General features: G+C 30.9%; 1 protein-coding gene across 1 annotated transcript; it reads left to right on the top strand.

The window, feature by feature from the left end:
- The first annotated feature begins 235 nt into the window (after window positions 1-235).
- On the top strand, window positions 236-18062 carry LOC119612507. The gene is made up of 6 exons (XM_037968315.1): window positions 236-303; window positions 3601-4678; window positions 6743-6863; window positions 9634-9895; window positions 14697-14820; window positions 16517-18062. The coding sequence occupies exons 1-6, from the start codon at window positions 236-238 to the stop codon at window positions 16703-16705; spliced, it is 1842 nt and encodes a 613-aa protein (XP_037824243.1). The 3' UTR covers window positions 16706-18062.
- The last annotated feature ends 1354 nt before the right edge of the window (window positions 18063-19416 follow it).

Genomic DNA, 19416 nt, shown 5'->3' with positions numbered 1-19416 from the left:
TATTTAATTGGTTAAAATATTAAAAATCTTTTTTTTTTGTAAGAAACAAGAATTTTAATTTAATTTTCTTTATTTTTTTTTTTTCTATTTTCAGTCTTCGCCTCCTTCTGCTCTCTTAAATGGTTCAGCACTTTTCTTAACCTCTCCTACAACTAAAGATATTTCTACATCCTCTCTAGCCTCTGCTACTAATGACGTCAATTTGATTGTGGCAAATAAACTGAATGCATTAGGAATGCATTCGAATCATCATCAACAGCAACAACAACACACCACCCAGACATTGCCTCAAGGCTGTAATCGGTAAGTTTATGGCTAAAATATTTATATCTGTGTGTGCAATTGTATGTATTTTTCAATATTAATGTAATTTTTTTGTTTTTCTTCATTTATTCTGAAGTCGTTTTTTTGTTCTTTTTTTGCTTTTTTTATAATGAATTTCTGCTTTAATATTTCTTTGCGTTTTTTATTTTCTTTTCATATTTTTATGACCTGTCATTATTCATTAGACCCCGGCTATTTAAACATTTATGGCAACATTTGTTTTTCAGTTTATTACATTTGGTTTATGACTTAAATGTCATAATTAAGTTGCACTCATACGTAGTTCATAAATAATTTTTAATATTCCATTTTTATAGGATATTTATAGTTAAAATTTTTATTAGTTTCACGAAGTTTATATTATAATGATAACTATGTAAACTATTGGGGGTTTTTTATACTCTACAAGAAATTCTTGAATTTGACAGAAAATGTTAATTATTTCACTATGTATTTGTTAACCTTTAAAAGTTTTATGTCATGCATTTCGTTCATCATTACATAATGGTAAATTCTACCCCAATCAAATTAGTTTGATCAGATCCGTTTTGCCATTTGAGCGATTTTTCAACGAAATATTTTTGGAAAAGTTTAACAGTTTGATCCTAGCAGTGGGTTATATCATACCAATAATCCTACAGTGACCAACGCTTTATATTATACTAGCATACCCTGGGTGCTTCGCTACCCTAACCAAAATTAAATACATACAAAATTTTGATTTAAAAATTTTCTTATTTGTTCCAAAAAAATTGTGCCTTCAAAAAGGTACCAAACAATTTACTCGAATTTGGTCCTATATAGGCCTTAGTACTCGAATTCCAAAATAATATACCAATAGCTTATTTTGTGTGAGTAAATAAACTACTTTTTCAAATTTTATAAAAATTGGCTCAATGAGTTTGAATAAAATTAAATTTCCCGTTTTTTTCCCCTTTTTTGTACTTTTTTCCCCAGTGAAATAGCAAAAAATTTGTTTCAATAAATATTATAGAGCTAGTCCGTAATTTAATAGGAATACTTCAATAAATCGAAAAAGTTTTCTTAATGTGCAAAAAAAAGTACCAAAAATAAAGTTTTCTCCTTTTACACCCAAAAAGGACTGAATTTTAAAAAAGTACGAAATTTTGGGAAATATATAAATAAAATATACAAAAATTTTATTTTGTTTATCAGTTAAAAAGTTATAAAGGGCCAAAAAGGTACCAAAAACACCTTTGTTACACATTTTCACCCCTTAAAAGTACGAATTTCAAAAAAGTACCAGACACCCATCTGCTTGTTTTAAGAGTAGATACATGTGCATTTCAAATTTTTCTTGTATCACTAATATTAGGTAAGAAAATTAAGGAAACCTGTTTTACACGTTTTTTCCCTTTTTTACCCCTAAATGTACAAATTTTCAAAAATCCTCCCTCCTTAGTGGATCTATATAACCAAAAACACATCTACTGTCAAAATTCCATGATTCTAGGTTCAGCCGTTTGGGCTGTGCGATGATGAATCAGTCAGTCAGTAACGCTACCCTTTTATATATATAGACTAGCACTATCCGGTAATAATTTTCAATAACATCCGTTGTCAAAGTATATATACATACAGTATATAAAGAAAAATTATAAACACTTTGGTGTAAATTTGGTACCAGGCGTGTATATTTCTTTTTCCCTCTGTGCAGGGGTATGTTGTTCTCTATGAGCATGTCGGATAAATGAGAAGAGTGTTGGTGGGATGAATGGTGATGGATGAAAGGTATCTTATACAAATGATATCCTTTAATTTTCCTTCCTAGTCCAGTTATGTTCAGGGAAAACTCTGTTCGTGCCAGATTTACCACAGTGTGTTCTCTGTGAGTAAGAACAAAGTCCTCGGTTTATTTGATGGATTCGTGTTTTGGACTACCGAATACGTCTCTAGGTGCTGGTGCCGACTTAACAGATGCCATCCCATCTCCGTGGATGCCATCCCATCACCACGGAAGTGATGTTTTTGCATCTCGGAAGTTAAGCAACGGGGCAGCAATGTTCAGAGATTGGATAGCTCGAATAGTTGAGTAAAGTTGTTGTAAATGGACCGGCAGAACCATGTACATAAAAAATTGCCACCCTCGTGTAAGATACACAAATGGCCGTTGGTGAGTAGTCTCAGAAGCTAACCCCGTGAAATAGGCCAAGAAATAGGCCAACACGAATGGTGTTCACATAAAGCACTTCGACATTTTTCACCTTCGTGAGAAGGGTATAAAAAGTTGCAATATCGTTGTGGGAGCCTAACATTAAGTATTGATATTTATAAGTTAATAAAAAGGACACAGAGAACACACTGTATTAAGTCTGGTATGAAAATAGTCACACAACACCGAAGTATCAATCTTTAAACCAAATTCTCTCTTAGCGATTTCTATTTAAGCATAACCACTCGTGTATCCCGAAGTTACCTATCCAACAGCTTCGACAGTTTATAGCTTCGACAGACTGAAGGCTAAAGAAATTTCGGATATTTTGTTCTGAATTGAAGAGTATCTTAGAGAGTGTGCTGCATCAAATGAAACAATTTTTTGTTGGACAGGGCAAGATCTGTACTTTAAGGCGGGAAGGGCATCATGTGGCCAAGCGATGTCATAATGGAATGTTACGCTTTCGTGTCTAACCGCCCATTCGGGGCTTCAAACGAATCAGTTGCATTTCGTACATTTTCACAGGTCATAGTCTAATACAATAAAGCTGCATAATTATCTGTTTTTATAGAGTATTAGAAAAACACGTTGATTCTACACAATTTAACAAGCTAAATTATGTTAAATTTTCGCTTTGAAAATTTCAGAGATATATATAACCCAATTTCTTAAATTGATATTAAAATATTATATAAAATTGTTTTTGCACCTTCAGTTATATTAAAAATATTTAATTATAGTAAATAATTTGTATTTCATTTTAGTTTTGCATGCTTTACCTATATTAGTAGTTAACTTAAAAAAAAAAACAAATTTCAATTATCCTATTTGTGTATTTATAGAATGAAAGTTTTTAAAGTTTAATCCTGTTAATTGTTTCCATTTTTTTGTATATTATCTATTCTATTTATTGCTAACCTATCCTTGCATTTAACCAAAAAAACTTCATGAAATAAAAAAAAACCTAAATCGATTAACTAAATTCCATCATTAAACCAACCAACCACTATCAAACCAACTTCATCTTATAAAAAATTTTAATCCAAATATTAAAATAAACCAAACTAAAAAAAAATAACAAAAAAAAAACTATCCTGTAGTAAAAGTAATGGTTATGCGATCAATGGCACTATACAAACTACCGAAATTCTTTCACAGACTAATGCAACAACAAATGCTAACACAACCTCGGCAACAACTGCAGCAACAGCAAATGATTTGAATTTCTTGCCACAACTAAGGCTGACACCACAAACTCAAGGAACAGAACAGCCTGCAACAACATTTGTATTTACATCGCCGACTTCCACATTCAAACGTAAGAAGCAACAGCAATTGTTAAAAGAAGAACAGGAAGTTGAACAACAAAGGCAAAAACAGCAACAACAACAACTGCAACAGGAGCATTATAACAATAACTTGTATAAAATTGGCAATAGCCACCAAGAAAGGCCAATAGGCACCACTGAAAGTGCAACAACCTTAAGCGAAGATTATCACAGCAGGACTACAATAGTAAATACAAATAATAGAGGAAGTAATTTAACTCCCAAACGGCAGTCTCTACTATTACAACAACAACAACAACAACAACAACCACGAACCAACAGCAGCAGCAACACTAACCCTATAACAAATGATACAAAGACGGTGATAAACAATAGTTTAGGTGTTTTACTAACAGACACCGTTACATATGCACCCTCATCATCGTCTGCAACAACATTCTCTTATATCAACGGAAACGGAACTCTAAACAGAAACTCGAACGGTAACGGATCTACACGTTTAACATTTAAAACGCACACACTACCAGCCATAACAAAAACAACAACCCCTTCTACCTTTATTACGGATGGTGTGGTGGATTTGGTGGCAACAACCAACGTAACAAAATCAAAAGGTCTTACCGGGCGGGAGAATAAACACAACAAACTGTCCGCATCGTTTAAACGTCGTCAGAAAATGCAAGCCAGCAGTAGTGGTGGCAGTGGTACCACAACAGCAACGGCAAAAGGCAACAGTACTTCGAGTCTAATGGATGACATTGAAATGCATTTGGGTTTAATTGGATGGCGCAAAAAGTGTCTTTACACTTTACTGGTGCTCTTAATGCTATTGATAATCATAAACTTAGGACTAACACTATGGATATTGAAGGTCATGGAATTCTCAACGGTAGGTAAAGGTCTAAAAAGTTATTTGTTTTTATGGTAATTTTTCTTTTCACTATAGAAATGCTTATTGTATTTAATGATATTCTTTGGATAGGAATTTTGACTAAATAAGTACTAACTAGACTATACTTCAGTCGATAAACTTGATCATAGACTCATTAGTCTATAGAATAGTTTCAAATAAAGATTCGAATAATGATGGTAATCTATATAGCTGACTAAAGACCAGTCAGTAGACTTGACTGCAAGATAGTCGATAGATAGACTAGTCGATTTAACTATAGACTAGTCTATAAACTCGACTATAGAGTAGTCAACTGACTCGACAATAGATTAGTCTATGGACTCGACTATAGAGCAATCAACTAACTCGACAATAGACTAGAAGATAGACTCGACTATAAACTAGTAAATGGACCTGACTATAGACTAGTCCATAGACTCGATTATAGACAAGTCGATAGACTCGACTATAGACTAGTCGACAGACTCGACTATAGACTAGTCGACAGACTCGATTATAGACTAGTCGATAGACTCGATTATAGACTAGTCGATAGACTCGACTATAGACTAGTCGATAGACTCGACTATAAAATAGTCGATGGATTCGACTATAAACAAGTCAACGTTCTCGACTATAGACTAGTCGATTTATTCTATAGCTTTGACAGTAGACTACTCGATAGACTAGTCTAAAGACTAATCGATGGACTCGACTATAGAATAGTCGATGGACTCAACTATAGACTAGTCGATAGACTAGACTATAGACTAGTCGATAGACTCGACTATAGACTAGTCGATAGACTCGACTCGACTAGTCTATAGAGTCGACTATAGACTAGTCGATAGACTCGACTATAGACTAGTCGATAGACTCGACTATAGACTAGTCGATAGACTCGACTATAGACTAGTCGATAGACTCGACTATAGACTAGTCGATAGACTCGACTATAGACTAGTCGATAGACTCGACTATAGACTAGTCGATAGACTCGACTATAGACTAGTCGATAGACTCGACTATAGACTAGTCGATAGACTCGACTATAGACTAGTCGATAGACTTGACTGTAGACTAGTCGCTAGACTGGACTATAGACTAATCAATATACTCGTAAAAGTCTAATCGATGGACTCGACTATAGAATAGTCGATGGACTCGACTATAGAATAGTCGATGGACTCGACTATAGAATAGTCGATGGACTCGACTATAGAATAGTCGATGGACTCGACTATAGAATAGTCGATGGACTCGACTATAGAATAGTTGATGGACTCGACTATAGAATAGTCGATGGACTCGACTATAGAATAGTCGATAGACTCGACTAAAGAATAGTCGATAGACTCGACTATAGAATAGTCGATAGACTCGACTATAGAATAGTCGATAGACTCGACTATAGAATAGTCGATAGACTCGACTATAGAATAGTCGATAGACTCGACTATAGACTAGTAGATAGCGTCGACTATAGACTAGTAGATAGCGTCGATTATAGACTAGTCGATAGTATCGACTATAGGCTAGGCGATAGTATCGACTATAGGCTAGGCGATAGCGTCGACTATGGACTAGTCGATAGCCTCGACTATAGACTAGTAGATAACTTCGACTATAGATTACAATATACCAGTTGACAGACATGACTGTAGTCGATAGACTTGTCTAGGACTAGTCAAATGGCTCTATTATAGAACAGTCGATGTACTCTGCTATAGAATACTTGATCATAGACTCGACTACAGACTAGCTGATAGAATCGACGACGTACTAATCTGTAGACATTACTTAGGACTAGTCGATAGATTAATTTATGGATTAGTTAAATGAATCATCTATAGATTTGTCTATTAATTCTTCTGTAAACTAGTTGGCAAAACACTTCAAACGAGAAATCGTTAAGGGTTTTCCACTCTCAGATTTATGTCTAGAGAAAGGTTGTTATAAAGTTACTTATTTCGACTAATTTAAATACATTTCTAGCTTCATCTCTAATATTTAGCATATGTTTATTTATTTGAATTTTTGTTTCTTTTTGTAAATTTACAGGAAGGTATGGGTCAACTGAAAATTGTTCCTGGTGGTATACAACTAACTGGACAAGCTTTAATTATGGACATGTTAAGAGCATCCACAATACGCTCAAGGCATGGGCAACCTATAGCAATAGGTAAGGATAACAAAACATAATTTTTAATTTGCTTAGCTTAAACAATGTTTAGTTACAAAATAGATTAACTAATAATTTTTAAACTTTAATGCGAAAACATTTATATAGTAACTTGAAAGTCCATAAATATTGAATATCATATTCATTAAAAAACTAAATATTTTACAAACTATTTTACAAGAATTTATATGAATATTTCTGAAAACTTTTCTTATGGAGTTACTATATTTGGCCATCAACTGGCCGTACATTATTTATTCCTTTTATTTACTTCATAAACAACATAAGTAAATTTTATTTTTTTTATTTATTCATATTCTACATAAATGTGTATACATTTACTTATTATTCGAATTAGTAATTTACATAAATTTTACATTTGTTTTCCGGCACATACAATCTACTGCTAATAATCATAAAGATACAAATGAAAACCATATGAAAATGTATGTGTTTAAGTTTGTTCAACATCTTCTTTATTTCCTGTAAAATACTCACATGCACATTTCCTCCTGGAATTACGTAAATAGTAGTTTGTATGTGTTTATTTCTAATCATTATTTGTATTTGTTTATTTATGTATATGTGAGTATATTATTCGGAAATTGTTACTAGTCATTTGACATTCTTGTTTATTTGTTTAATATTTAGTCGTATAAGTGATATTTGCTTTTACATCCAAAATGTATTTACCTTGAGGTCATAATTTGTAAAAATCATGACTTTCATTTGTTTCTATTTGTCGAAGAATTAATGAAGTGGAATTGAATGTAGATACATATGTAGGACTTTGTTTATCATATGATAAACCAGAAATTTTAGTTAAAGTTAGAGTTAAAGGGATCATTGATTAGAATAAGGCAAATTACAATAACTGGTTTCATTTTGTAGAAATTATAAATATATGATATAGCAAAATCATTATAGAAGAATTTTTAGTCTATAGACTATAGACTAGACTATAGACTAGACTATAGACTAGACTATAGACTAGACTATAGACTAGACTATAGACTAGACTATAGACTAGACTATAGACTAGACTATAGACTAGACTATAGACTAGACTATAGACTAGACTATAGACTAGACTATAGACTAGACTATAGACTAGACTATAGACTAGACTATAGACTAGACTATAGACTAGACTATAGACTAGACTATAGACTAGACTATAGACTAGACTATAGACTAGACTATAGACTAGACTATAGACTAGACTATAGACTAGACTATAGACTAGACTATAGACTAGACTATAGACTAGACTATAGACTAGACTATAGACTAGACTATAGACTAGACTATAGACTAGACTATAGACTAGACTATAGACTAGACTATAGACTAGACTATAGACTAGACTATAGACTAGACTATAGACTAGACTATAGACTAGACTATAGACTAGACTATAGACTAGACTATAGACTAGACTATAGACTAGACTATAGACTAGACTATAGACTAGACTATAGACTAGACTATAGACTAGACTATAGACTAGACTATAGACTAGACTAGACTAGACTATAGACTATAGACTAGACTATAGATTAGACTAGACTATAGACTAGACTAGACTATAGACTAGACTAGACTATAGACTAGACTATAGACTAGACCATAGACTAGACTATAGACTAGACTATAGACTAGACTATAGACTAGACTATAGACTAGACTATAGACTAGACTATAGACTATACTATAGACTAGACTATAGACTAGACTATAGACTGGACTATAGACTAGACTATAGACTAAACCATAGACTAGACCATAGACTAGACCATAGACTAGACTACGCTATTGACTAGTTTATATACTCGACTATAGAATTAATCATAGACTAGAGTATAGACTATAATATAGACTAGACTGTATAGCGACTTGTGTTAGTTACTTATTTAAAATCTAATCAAGTTTTCAACAAACATTTCTCCTCAGCTTATGGTTTTCAAAACTATAAATTCTTAACATAAATTATTGTTTGTGTCCTAGTTTGAATTACTCATATGACTTCAACACACATTTTCATCACTCATTTACAAAAAGCATAAATCACCGTAAAAATCACCAAGTCATACCAAACCATATATTTTAAGCCAGAAAAATATGAACACTAGATTCACAATTTCAGATAAACAAGAAAGATGGATGAGATTTGTGAAATGGAAAAAACAGAAAATCAGTTTGTAAAGGTAAATGACACCTTCAAATGTATAGAAGACAAAAAAAAGTAAGAATAAAAAGTATGAAAGAAATTGATAAGGAAATGAAACCACATCTATTAGAAAGCTTAAGCTTAAACTATTCACGCAGTTAGAGTAAAAAACAGGAGAAAAGGAGGGTTACACGATAGCCAAGTAAACACATCTTGTTTCCTTTTTAACAAATATGTATCTTATTATCAAAAAATTTTAATCTCTATAAAATATTAGTTGAAGTTATAGACAGTGTACCCTCTTGCAAGCAATGAATTAGGGGACATTGTACCTAACGTATGTATGAAAAGGAAATGTCACAAAAATACTAAATATTACCTAAAACCACCAAAAGACATGATACATTATCAATGATATTTCCTTTTTGTTTAAGTTTTTTTTCCAAAATTATTTGTAAATGTTTTATTTTCTTATATTTTATTTCATTTCCTCATAGTTTAGTGTTTACTTGACTTTGAATGGCAACAATTTATTCTTACAATTTTCTTCGAATTTTTTTCTTCTATATTTTCTTATTTTTTGTGAATCATCATCAACAGAATCATCACGTAATTTTTCAATCAATACACGTGACACGAATGGTATGCTCGAAAATCATTTATTCCTGGGACACGATAAGCTTGAGTGCATGGCGACAGGTTTTCGTATCAATGATACAAACGGAAGAAATTTATTTTCTGTAAATCGTAATGAAGTTACAATCGGTGCACACGCTCTACGGATTGATGGTGAAGGTGGTGCCATATTTCGAGAGTCAATACAGACACCACATGTACGTGCCGAACCGGGACGTGAATTAAGGTGAGTAGTTTAATAGACTAGTATTTTATATTTGTGTAGTGTTTATTTTTATTTTTTCTATTATTATTAGTATTACTGTTATTACAGTTATTGATGTTTTGATAAATAATTTAATAAAAAAAGTTGCAAAATTATTCGACTTTAAATCGTACATCTTTCATAAACTGCGGAAAATTTGCACAATTATTTCATTAGAATATTTTTTTTACTAGTACATCGAATGTCTATAGTGAACTTCGTCTAGTATTAGATTCAATTGTCCAACATATACTGTCATTCTATAGATTGGTCCAAAGTATAGTATGTGTTATATTCTATAACCTCGATTATAGTCTAGTCTAGTCTATAGTCTAGTCTATAGTCTAGTCTATAGTCTAGTCTATAGTCTAGTCTATAGTCAAGTCTAGTCTAGTCTATAGTCTAGTCTATAGTCTAGTCTATAGTCTAGTCTATAGTCTAGTCTATAGTCTAGTCTATAGTCTAGTCTATAGTCTAGTCTATAGTCTAGTCTAGTCTATAGTCTATAGTCTAGTCTATAGTCTAGTCTATAGTCTAGTCTATAGTCTAGTCTATAGTCTAGTCTATAGTCTAGTCTATAGTCTAGTCTATAGTCTAGTCTATAGTCTAGTCTATAGTCTAGTCTATAGTCTAGTCTATAGTCTAGTCTATAGTCTAGTCTATAGTCTAGTCTATAGTCTAGTCTATAGTCTAGTCTATAGTCTAGTCTATAGTCTAGTCTATAGTCTAGTCTATAGTCTAGTCTATAGTCTAGTCTATAGTCTAGTCTATAGTCTAGTCTATAGTCTAGTCTATAGTCTAGTCTATAGTCTAGTCTATAGTCTAGTCTATAGTCTAGTCTATAGTCTAGTCTATAGTCTAGTCTATAGTCTAGTCTATAGTCTAGTCTATAGTCTAGTCTATAGTCTAGTCTATAGTCTAGTCTATAGTCTAGTCTATAGTCTAGTCTATAGTCTAGTCTATAGTCTATAGTCTAGTCTATAGTCTAGTCTATAGTCTAGTCTATAGTCTAGTCTATAGTCTAGTCTATAGTCTAGTCTATAGTCTAGTCTATAGTCTAGTCTATAGTCTAGTCTATAGTCTAGTCTATAGTCTAGTCTATAGTCTAGTCTATAGTCTAGTCTATAGTCTAGTCTATAGTCTAGTCTATAGTCTAGTCTATAGTCTAGTCTATAGTCTAGTCTATAGTCTAGTCTATAGTCTAGTCTATAGTCTAGTCTACAGTCTAGTCTATAGTCTAGTCTATAGTCTAGTCTATAGTCTAGTCTATAGTCTAGTCTATAGTCTAGTCTATAGTCTAGTCTATAGTCTAGTCTATAGTCTAGTCTATAGTCTAGTCTATAGTCTAGTCTATAGTCTAGTCTATAGTCTAGTCTATAGTCTAGTCTATAGTCTAGTCTATAGTCTAGTCTATAGTCTAGTCTATAGTCTAGTCTATAGTCTAGTCTATAGTCTAGTCTATAGTCTAGTCTATAGTCTAGTCTATAGTCTAGTCTATAGTCTAGTCTATAGTCTAGTCTATAGTCTAGTCTATAGTCTAGTCTATAGTCTAGTCTATAGTCTAGTCTATAGTCTAGTCTATAGTCTAGTCTATAGTCTAGTCTATAGTCTAGTCTATAGTCTAGTCTATAGTCTAGTCTATAGTCTAGTCTATAGTCTAGTCTATAGTCTAGTCTATAGTCTAGTCTATAGTCTAGTCTATAGTCTAGTCTATAGTCTAGTCTATAGTCTAGTCTATAGTCTAGTCTATAGTCTAGTCTATAGTCTAGTCTATAGTCTAGTCTATAGTCTAGTCTATAGTCTAGTCTATAGTCTAGTCTATAGTCTAGTCTATAGTCTAGTCTAGTCTATAGTCTAGTCTATAGTCTAGTCTATAGTCTAGTCTATAGTCTAGTCTATAGTCTAGTCTATAGTCTAGTCTATAGTCTAGTCTATATCTAGTCTAGTCTAGTCTATAGTCTAGTCTATAGTCTAGTCTATAGTCTAGTCTATAGTCTAGTCTATAGTCTAGTCTATAGTCTAGTCTATAGTCTAGTCTATAGTCTAGTCTATAGTCTAGTCTAGTCTAGTCTATAGTCTAGTCTATAGTCTAGTCTATAGTCTAGTCTATAGTCTAGTCTATAGTCTAGTCTATAGTCTAGTCTATAGTCTAGTCTATAGTCTAGTCTATAGTCTAGTCTATAGTCTAGTCTATAGTCTAGTCTATAGTCTAGTCTATAGTCTAGTCTATAGTCTAGTCTATAGTCTAGTCTATAGTCTAGGCTATAGTCTAGTCTATAGTCTAGTCTATAGTCTAGTCTATAGTCTAGTCTATAGTCTAGTCTATAGTCTAGTCTATAGTCTAGTCTATAGTCTAGTCTATAGTCTAGTCTATAGTCTAGTCTATAGTCTAGTCTATAGTCTAGTCTATAGTCTAGTCTATAGTCTAGTCTATAGTCTAGTCAATAGTCTAGTCTATAGTCTAGTCTATAGTCTAGTCTATAGTCTAGTCTATAGTCTAGTCTATAGTCTAGTCTATAGTCTAGTCTATAGTCTAGTCTATAGTCTAGTCTGTAGTCTAGTCTATAGTCTAGTCTGTAGTCTAGTCTATAGTCTAGTCTGTAGTCTAGTCTATAGTCTAGTCTGTAGTCTAGTCTATAGTCTAGTCTATAGTCTAGTCTAGTCTATAGTCTAGTCTATAGTCTAGTCTATAGTCTAGTCTATAGTCTAGTCTATAGTCTAGTCTATAGTCTAGTCTGTAGTCTAGTCTGTAGTCTAGTCTATAGTCTAGTCTATAGTCTAGTCTATAGTCTAGTCTATAGTCTAGTCTATAGTCTAGTCTATAGTCTAGTCTATAGTCTAGTCTATAGTCTAGTCTATAGTCTAGTCTATAGTCTAGTCTATAGTCTAGTCTATAGTCTAGTCTATAGTCTAGTCTATAGTCTAGTATATAGTCTAGTATATAGTCTAGTCTATAGTCTAGTCTATAGTCTAGTCTATAGTCTAGTCTATAGTCTAGTCTATAGTCTAGTCTATAGTCTAGTCCATAGTCTAGTGTATAGTCTAGTCTATAGTCTAGTCTATAGTCTAGTCTATAGTCTAGTCTATAGTCTAGTCTATAATCTAGTCTATAGTCTAGTCTATAGTCTACTCTATAGTCTAGTCTATAGGTTAGTCTATAGTCTAGTCTAGTCTACAGTTCTGTGATTCATTTCTTAAATTGTTAAAAAAATGGCAAAAGTATTAAATAGTTACATTTCACTTGTTTACATATATTTACAATATCTGCGTTGTGTTTAGTCATATTATTGTTTAGGTTAAAAATAAAGCAGAAATTTATTACCGTAGGGCGAAATGTCTGAAAATACCTGTTATATAATGGACTCTTTCATCAGTAAATAAAACATGTTTATAATATAGACTGATGCCAGTAGTAATAGTCTATAAGTCAGACAACGTTAAAATCGTTTAAATTTTTTAATACTGCTACAAAAATCTCTTATTTTTTTTTTGTTCCAAATACGAATGTAAGCCGAGAATAAACAGCAATTCACATACACACATAAGCACCCACACAAACAAACATATGTCATTAAACAGGAAATATACTCGTACAGCAGATACAGACAGACGGACAGAAAAAAATAGAGTTTATTAAAAAGTGCTCAAAGGGTTTTAAGTGACAAATATGGATTGTATTTGTTTACATATGCATGTCAGTGCACAAATAACTTCATACACTTGCAATATTTTTTAATATATACACACACCTACATGCTATATACAGATTGATCCTCACAACATGGTTGGGTCTATGAACAAACAGTTTGATAAAATGTGGTATGAATACTTGAATGGATGAATGAATGACGGAATGAATGTTTGGATTTTTGCATCAACACTTTAGGCAGCAACAGCAATAACAACATCATCATCATCTACAGCAACAATATACATATCTATGTATATCCCAGCTGTTTTGCATATAGCTATAACATCCTTTTAGACAGTAATTTTTCCGACTTTGTACTACTTTATTCAAATTTCTATATTTTTGATTATTTGTCAAGTATGAATTCGAAGTAATCTATTGTCAAATCTGTTGTCCTTTTGTAATCCAAAGTTAGGTCCCATTACTTACGTCCTTGTTTTGGATGTTCTACAATGATTCATTCTTCACAAAATTATGACGCTGTTACTGACATAAGAACAGGACAACTACCTCGAACTACAGGGATATGTATAATTGAGTGTATATATACATATGTGTAAATATGTGAGTGCAGTAGTATGTGTGTGTGTGCATTGTAGAGTAAATCTATCAACATGATGTTATCATCATATCAAGCAATTTACTTATGCATTCTTTCAATGATTTTTTTGTTGATTTTATATTTATGTATTTTGTGAAAGTACCAGTAAGGATTAAGGATGCACTGCATCTGTGTAAAAACAGTAGAAACGGAAATAAAGTAAACAAAAAATAAAGTCGAAACCCTATTGTAATTAAATATATATTTCTTCTGAATTTTTTCTTTGGCAACTTCCGTTCCCTAAAGTTTTTCTCCCTCTGTTCACTTGCCATTTAATAGATTTTTACCAAATTTATTTGTTTATTTACTATACTCCCAAAAATATTTATAGTGTTTATGACACAAGTGTTAAATTGTTAATTTATTTAAGAATTTCTATTTTTAGCTTCTAATTGTTTGTTATATTTCCGACAAAAAAAAAACAAACACAAATTGCTTAATATTTATAGGACATTAATTTATTTATTTGTTTATTTTTTCTGTCCTTAAAGATTGGAATCACCCACACGTCAATTGGAAATGACAGCTGCAAAGGATATAAATTTTCAATCACGTGCAGGAGGCATTGAAATCTCCGCACTGGAGGATGTTAAATTGACAGCACTGGATGGAAGTGTAAGTATTTGGGCATATTTTTGTTTATTTTACAGACTTTTAAATAAATTTTATAAAATAAATATTTATGGGAAATTTAAAAGGGAAAAAATATAATTAAAACGTGATAATTAAAAGAAAGTGTTTGTTTTCAATTGGAAATGGAATATTTTCTATGTATAAAAAGAAAATTTATCGCATATTTTCTATAAAAAGAAAATTTATCGAAATTCTATAGAAATCTATCGAAAATTTTCTATAAAAAAAAATTATCGAAAATGTTCTATAGAAAGAAAATTTATCCAAATCTTTCTACAGAAAGAAAATTTATCGAAAACTTTCTACAGAAAGAAAATGTATCGAAAATTTTCTATACAAAGAAAATTTCTCGAAAATGTTCTATAGAAAGAAAATTTATCGAAAATTTTCTATACAAAGAAAATTTCTCGAAAATGTTCTATAGAAAGAAAATTTCTCGAAAATGTTCTATAAAAGAAAATTTCTCGAAAATGTTCTATAGAAAGAAAATTTCTTGAATAGGTTCTCTATAGAAAGAAAATTTATCGAAAATTTTCTATAGAAAAAAAATTATCGAAAATTTTCTATAGAAACAAAATTTATTGAAAATTTGTTATAGAAAGAAAATTTATCGAAAATGTTCTATAGAAAGAAAATTTATCGAAAATGTTCTATAGAAAAAAAATTTATGGAAAATTTCCAATAGAAAGAAAATTTCTCGAAAATGTTTTATAGAAACAAAATTTATCGAAAATTTTCTATAGAAACAAAATTTATCGAAAATTTTCTATAGAAACAAAATTTATCGAAAATTTTCTATAGAAACAAACTTTATTGAAAATTTTCTATAGAAAGAAAATTTATCGAAAATGTTCTATAGAAAGAAAATTTATCGAAAATGTTCTATAGAAAGAAAATTTATGGAAAATGTTCTATAGAAAGAAAATTTATGGAAAATTTTCTATAGAAAGAAAATTTCTCGAAAATGTTCTATAGAAAGAAAATTTCTCGAAAATGTTCTATAGAAAGAAAATTTATCGAAAATGTTCTATAGAATGAAACTTTATCGAAAATGTTCTATAGAATGAAAATGTATCGAAAATTTTCTATAGAAAGAAAATTTATCGAACATTTTATATAGAAAGAAAATTTATCAAAAATTTTCTATAGAAAGAAAATTTATCGAAAATTTTCTATGGAAATAAAATTTATCGGAAATTTTCTACAAAAAGAAAATTTATCGAAAGATTTTCTATAAAATAAAAAAAATATGAACAGTTTTTTATAAAATGGAAAAGGAAAATTTTCTATGAAATGAAAATTTAGGAAAAAATTTTTTAAAAATCAAATATATCAAAAATATTCTATAAAAATGAAAATTTATCAAAAACTTTATATAATATGGGATTCTATCGAATATTCTCTTTGAAATGAGAAATTGGCTAAAAATTCTCTATAAAGGAAAAATCTATCCAAAATTGACTTAAAGAGTGAATTTGGCAAAAATTCTTTATAAATACAAAACTTATAGAGATTTCTCTACAAAGAGAAAATTTTTTGAAAAGTTTCCAATAAGAATTGATCGACAATTTCTTTAAAGCATTCTTCATAGACACAAAATCAAACAAGTACATCATTAATACTCTCAATGGCCTTAATAAATATTTCCTTATTCTCTTTATTTCCTTTCACTCAACAGCTACGCTTTGAATCCTCCAAGATCTTCATGCCCAACCTACGAACTGTGCAATTACCCTTGCCAGGGACACCACAAAGTCGTGAACATCTGCATCGTGTTTTTCAATTATGTGCCTGTGCGAATGGTAAATTATTTTTGGCGGCGCCACACTCAATATGCGCCGGGGATGATACAACCGTTTGTAGATGATCAACAGAAGAAAATCAACAGGACAATAATAGAAAAGCAAAAAAGGAAACAAAAACACACAAGATTATAAGAAATACATAAGAACTGACAATGCGCCTGATGCAGGGGTTTAGATAAATACACTTAGAGAAAACAAATTAACTAAAAACAAAGGTAGTTTTTAAAATATATAATAACAAGTATAAAAATAAAATAAAAGCCGCCGAAAGTTATTTGTGTTAAAAAGTTTTGTATGTTGAATATAAAATAAAAATATTTTAATTTATTTTTAGTATTTAGTAGAGAGTATATTATAAATATTGTTTGTTATTAACTAAAAATAAATATAAAATATAAAATACATAAAATGTATGTAAATATTATTGAAAATATAAACTAGTTGTTGATTTAGTCCAAAAATGAGAAGAATATTACTATAACTAGTAATTAATATTAATAAATAGGGCAATTATTATGCAAAAAAAAAGTTAATGATTAAACCCAAAAATTCGCAATAAAATTGAAAAAAAAATATTTATATGAAAGAGTATGTGTCTATTAAAATTTATACCATGAATGAAAGAATACATGTATACTTATGTAAATTTATATATAGAGTATAAAACAAATACAAAACCTATTTATATAAAAATAGACATACCAACATACATATGTAGAAATATTCAAACACATATAATCAAATTGAAAAGTAAAATACGAGGATGTTTCAAAAATAAGATACAGGTAAGCGAAAAGACAACTTTATCCTGCATACAAAATTTATCGGTAAATCTACACCTCGTATTTTCATATCATTATTAAATAGTTCATATGTATAAAACAGAGGCCTATTAGTCGTAAGCTTTAAGAAAGTAGTTATAAAATCCCACAATTTCTTAAAAAAAATAATAATTTAAGTAAAAACATTATATCAAAAATATTTTATATAGATTATTAACTCAAACCATTTAAGCAACATAGTATAATTTATTTTATATATAAATTCCTGTTTTATATTTAAATTTATTTAGTTTTAAACCAATAGTGTTCTTTACTTTTTGTTTAAAATTGTATAAAAATTTGTTTGTCATATACTTTTGCCTCCCAATACCCACACAAATACATAAATATATTTAACAAAAATAGTTATACACCAAAATCAAAGAGCTTCTTTTAATTAATAACTAAAAAATATACTAAACTATAATGGTTATAACCTAGTTTATAATGAAATATATATGAAGATAAACAAATGTAAGCAAGAAAATATACGAAAGTTATGCGTAATCAACTTATATCAAAACAAACGGTAAAACATTCTTCAATTTTATTAGATTCAGCCAATTTTATTTTCATTAGCAAAAACCAGTTGTAATACATTTCCAGTTCAGTTCTAGTTCAGTTCTAGTTCAGTTCTAGTTCAGTTCTAGTTCAGTTCTAGTTCAGTTCTAGTTCAGTTCTAGTTCAGTTCTAGTTCAGTTCTAGTTCAGTTCTAGTTCAGTTCTAGTTCAGTTCTAGTTCAGTTCTAGTTCAGTTCTAGTTCAGTTCTAGTTCAGTTCTAGTTCAGTTCTAGTTCAGTTCTAGTTCAGTTCTAGTTCAGTTCTAGTTCAGTTCTAGTTCAGTTTTAGTTCAGTTCTAGTTCAGTTCTAGTTCAGTTCTAGTTCAGTTCTAGTTCAGTTCTAGTTCAGTTCTAGTTCAGTTCTAGTTCAGTTTCTAGTTCAGTTCTAGTTCAGTTCTAGTTCAGTTCTAGTTCAGTTCTAGTTCAGTTCTAGTTCAGTTTAGTTCAGTTCTAGTTCAGTTCTAGTTCAGTTCTAGTTCAGTTCTAGTTCAGTTCTAGTTCAGTTCTAGTTCAGTTCTAGTTCAGTTCTAGTTCAGTTCTAGTTCAGTTCTAGTTCAGTTCTAGTTCAGTTCTAGTTCAGTTCTAGTTCAGTTCTAGTTCAGTTCTAGTTCAGTTCTAGTTCAGTTCTAGTTCAGTTCTAGTTCAGTTCTAGTTCAGTTCTAGTTCAGTTCTAGTTCAGTTCTAGTTCAGTTCTAGTTCAGTTCTAGTTCAGTTCTAGTTCAGTTCTAGTTCAGTTCTAGTTCAGTTCTAGTTCAGTTCTAGTTCAGTTCTAGTTCAGTTCTAGTTCAGTTCTAGTTCAGTTCTAGTTCAGTTCTAGTTCTAGTTCAGTTCTAGTTCAGTTCTAGTTCAGTTCTAGTTCAGTTCTAGTTCAGTTCTAGTTCAGTTCTAGTTCAGTTCTAGTTCAGTTCTAGTTCAGTTCTAGTTCAGTTCTAGTTCAGTTCTAGTTCAGTTCTAGTTCAGTTCTAGTTCAGTTCTAGTTCAGTTCTAGTTCAGTTCTAGTTCAGTTCTAGTTCAGTTCTAGTTCAGTTCTAGTTCAGTTCTAGTGTTCAGTTCTAGTTCAGTTCTAGTTCAGTTCTAGTTCAGTTCTAGTTCAGTTCTAGTTCAGTTCTAGTTCAGTTCTAGTTCAGTTCTAGTTCAGTTCTAGTTCAGTTCTAGTTCAGTTCTAGTTCAGTTCTAGTTCAGTTCTAGTTTCAGTTCTAGTTCCGTTCTAGTTTCAGTTCTAGTCAGTTCTAGTTCAGTTCTAGTTCAGTTCTATGTTCAGTTCTAGTTCAGTTCTAGTCAGTTCTAGTTCAGTTCTAGTTCAGTTCTAGTTCAGTTCTAGTTCAGTTCTAGTTCAGTTCTAGTTCAGTTCTAGTTCAGTTCTAGTTCAGTTCTAGTTCAGTTCTAGTTCAGT

This window comes from Lucilia sericata, unplaced genomic scaffold (assembly GCF_015586225.1).
Source record: "Lucilia sericata isolate MDLA Ls3-8-SP2 unplaced genomic scaffold, ASM1558622v1 Contig001720F_arrow, whole genome shotgun sequence".
Lineage (NCBI taxonomy): Eukaryota > Metazoa > Arthropoda > Insecta > Diptera > Calliphoridae > Lucilia > Lucilia sericata.
This window is presented reverse-complemented; position numbering and strand designations above follow the sequence as displayed.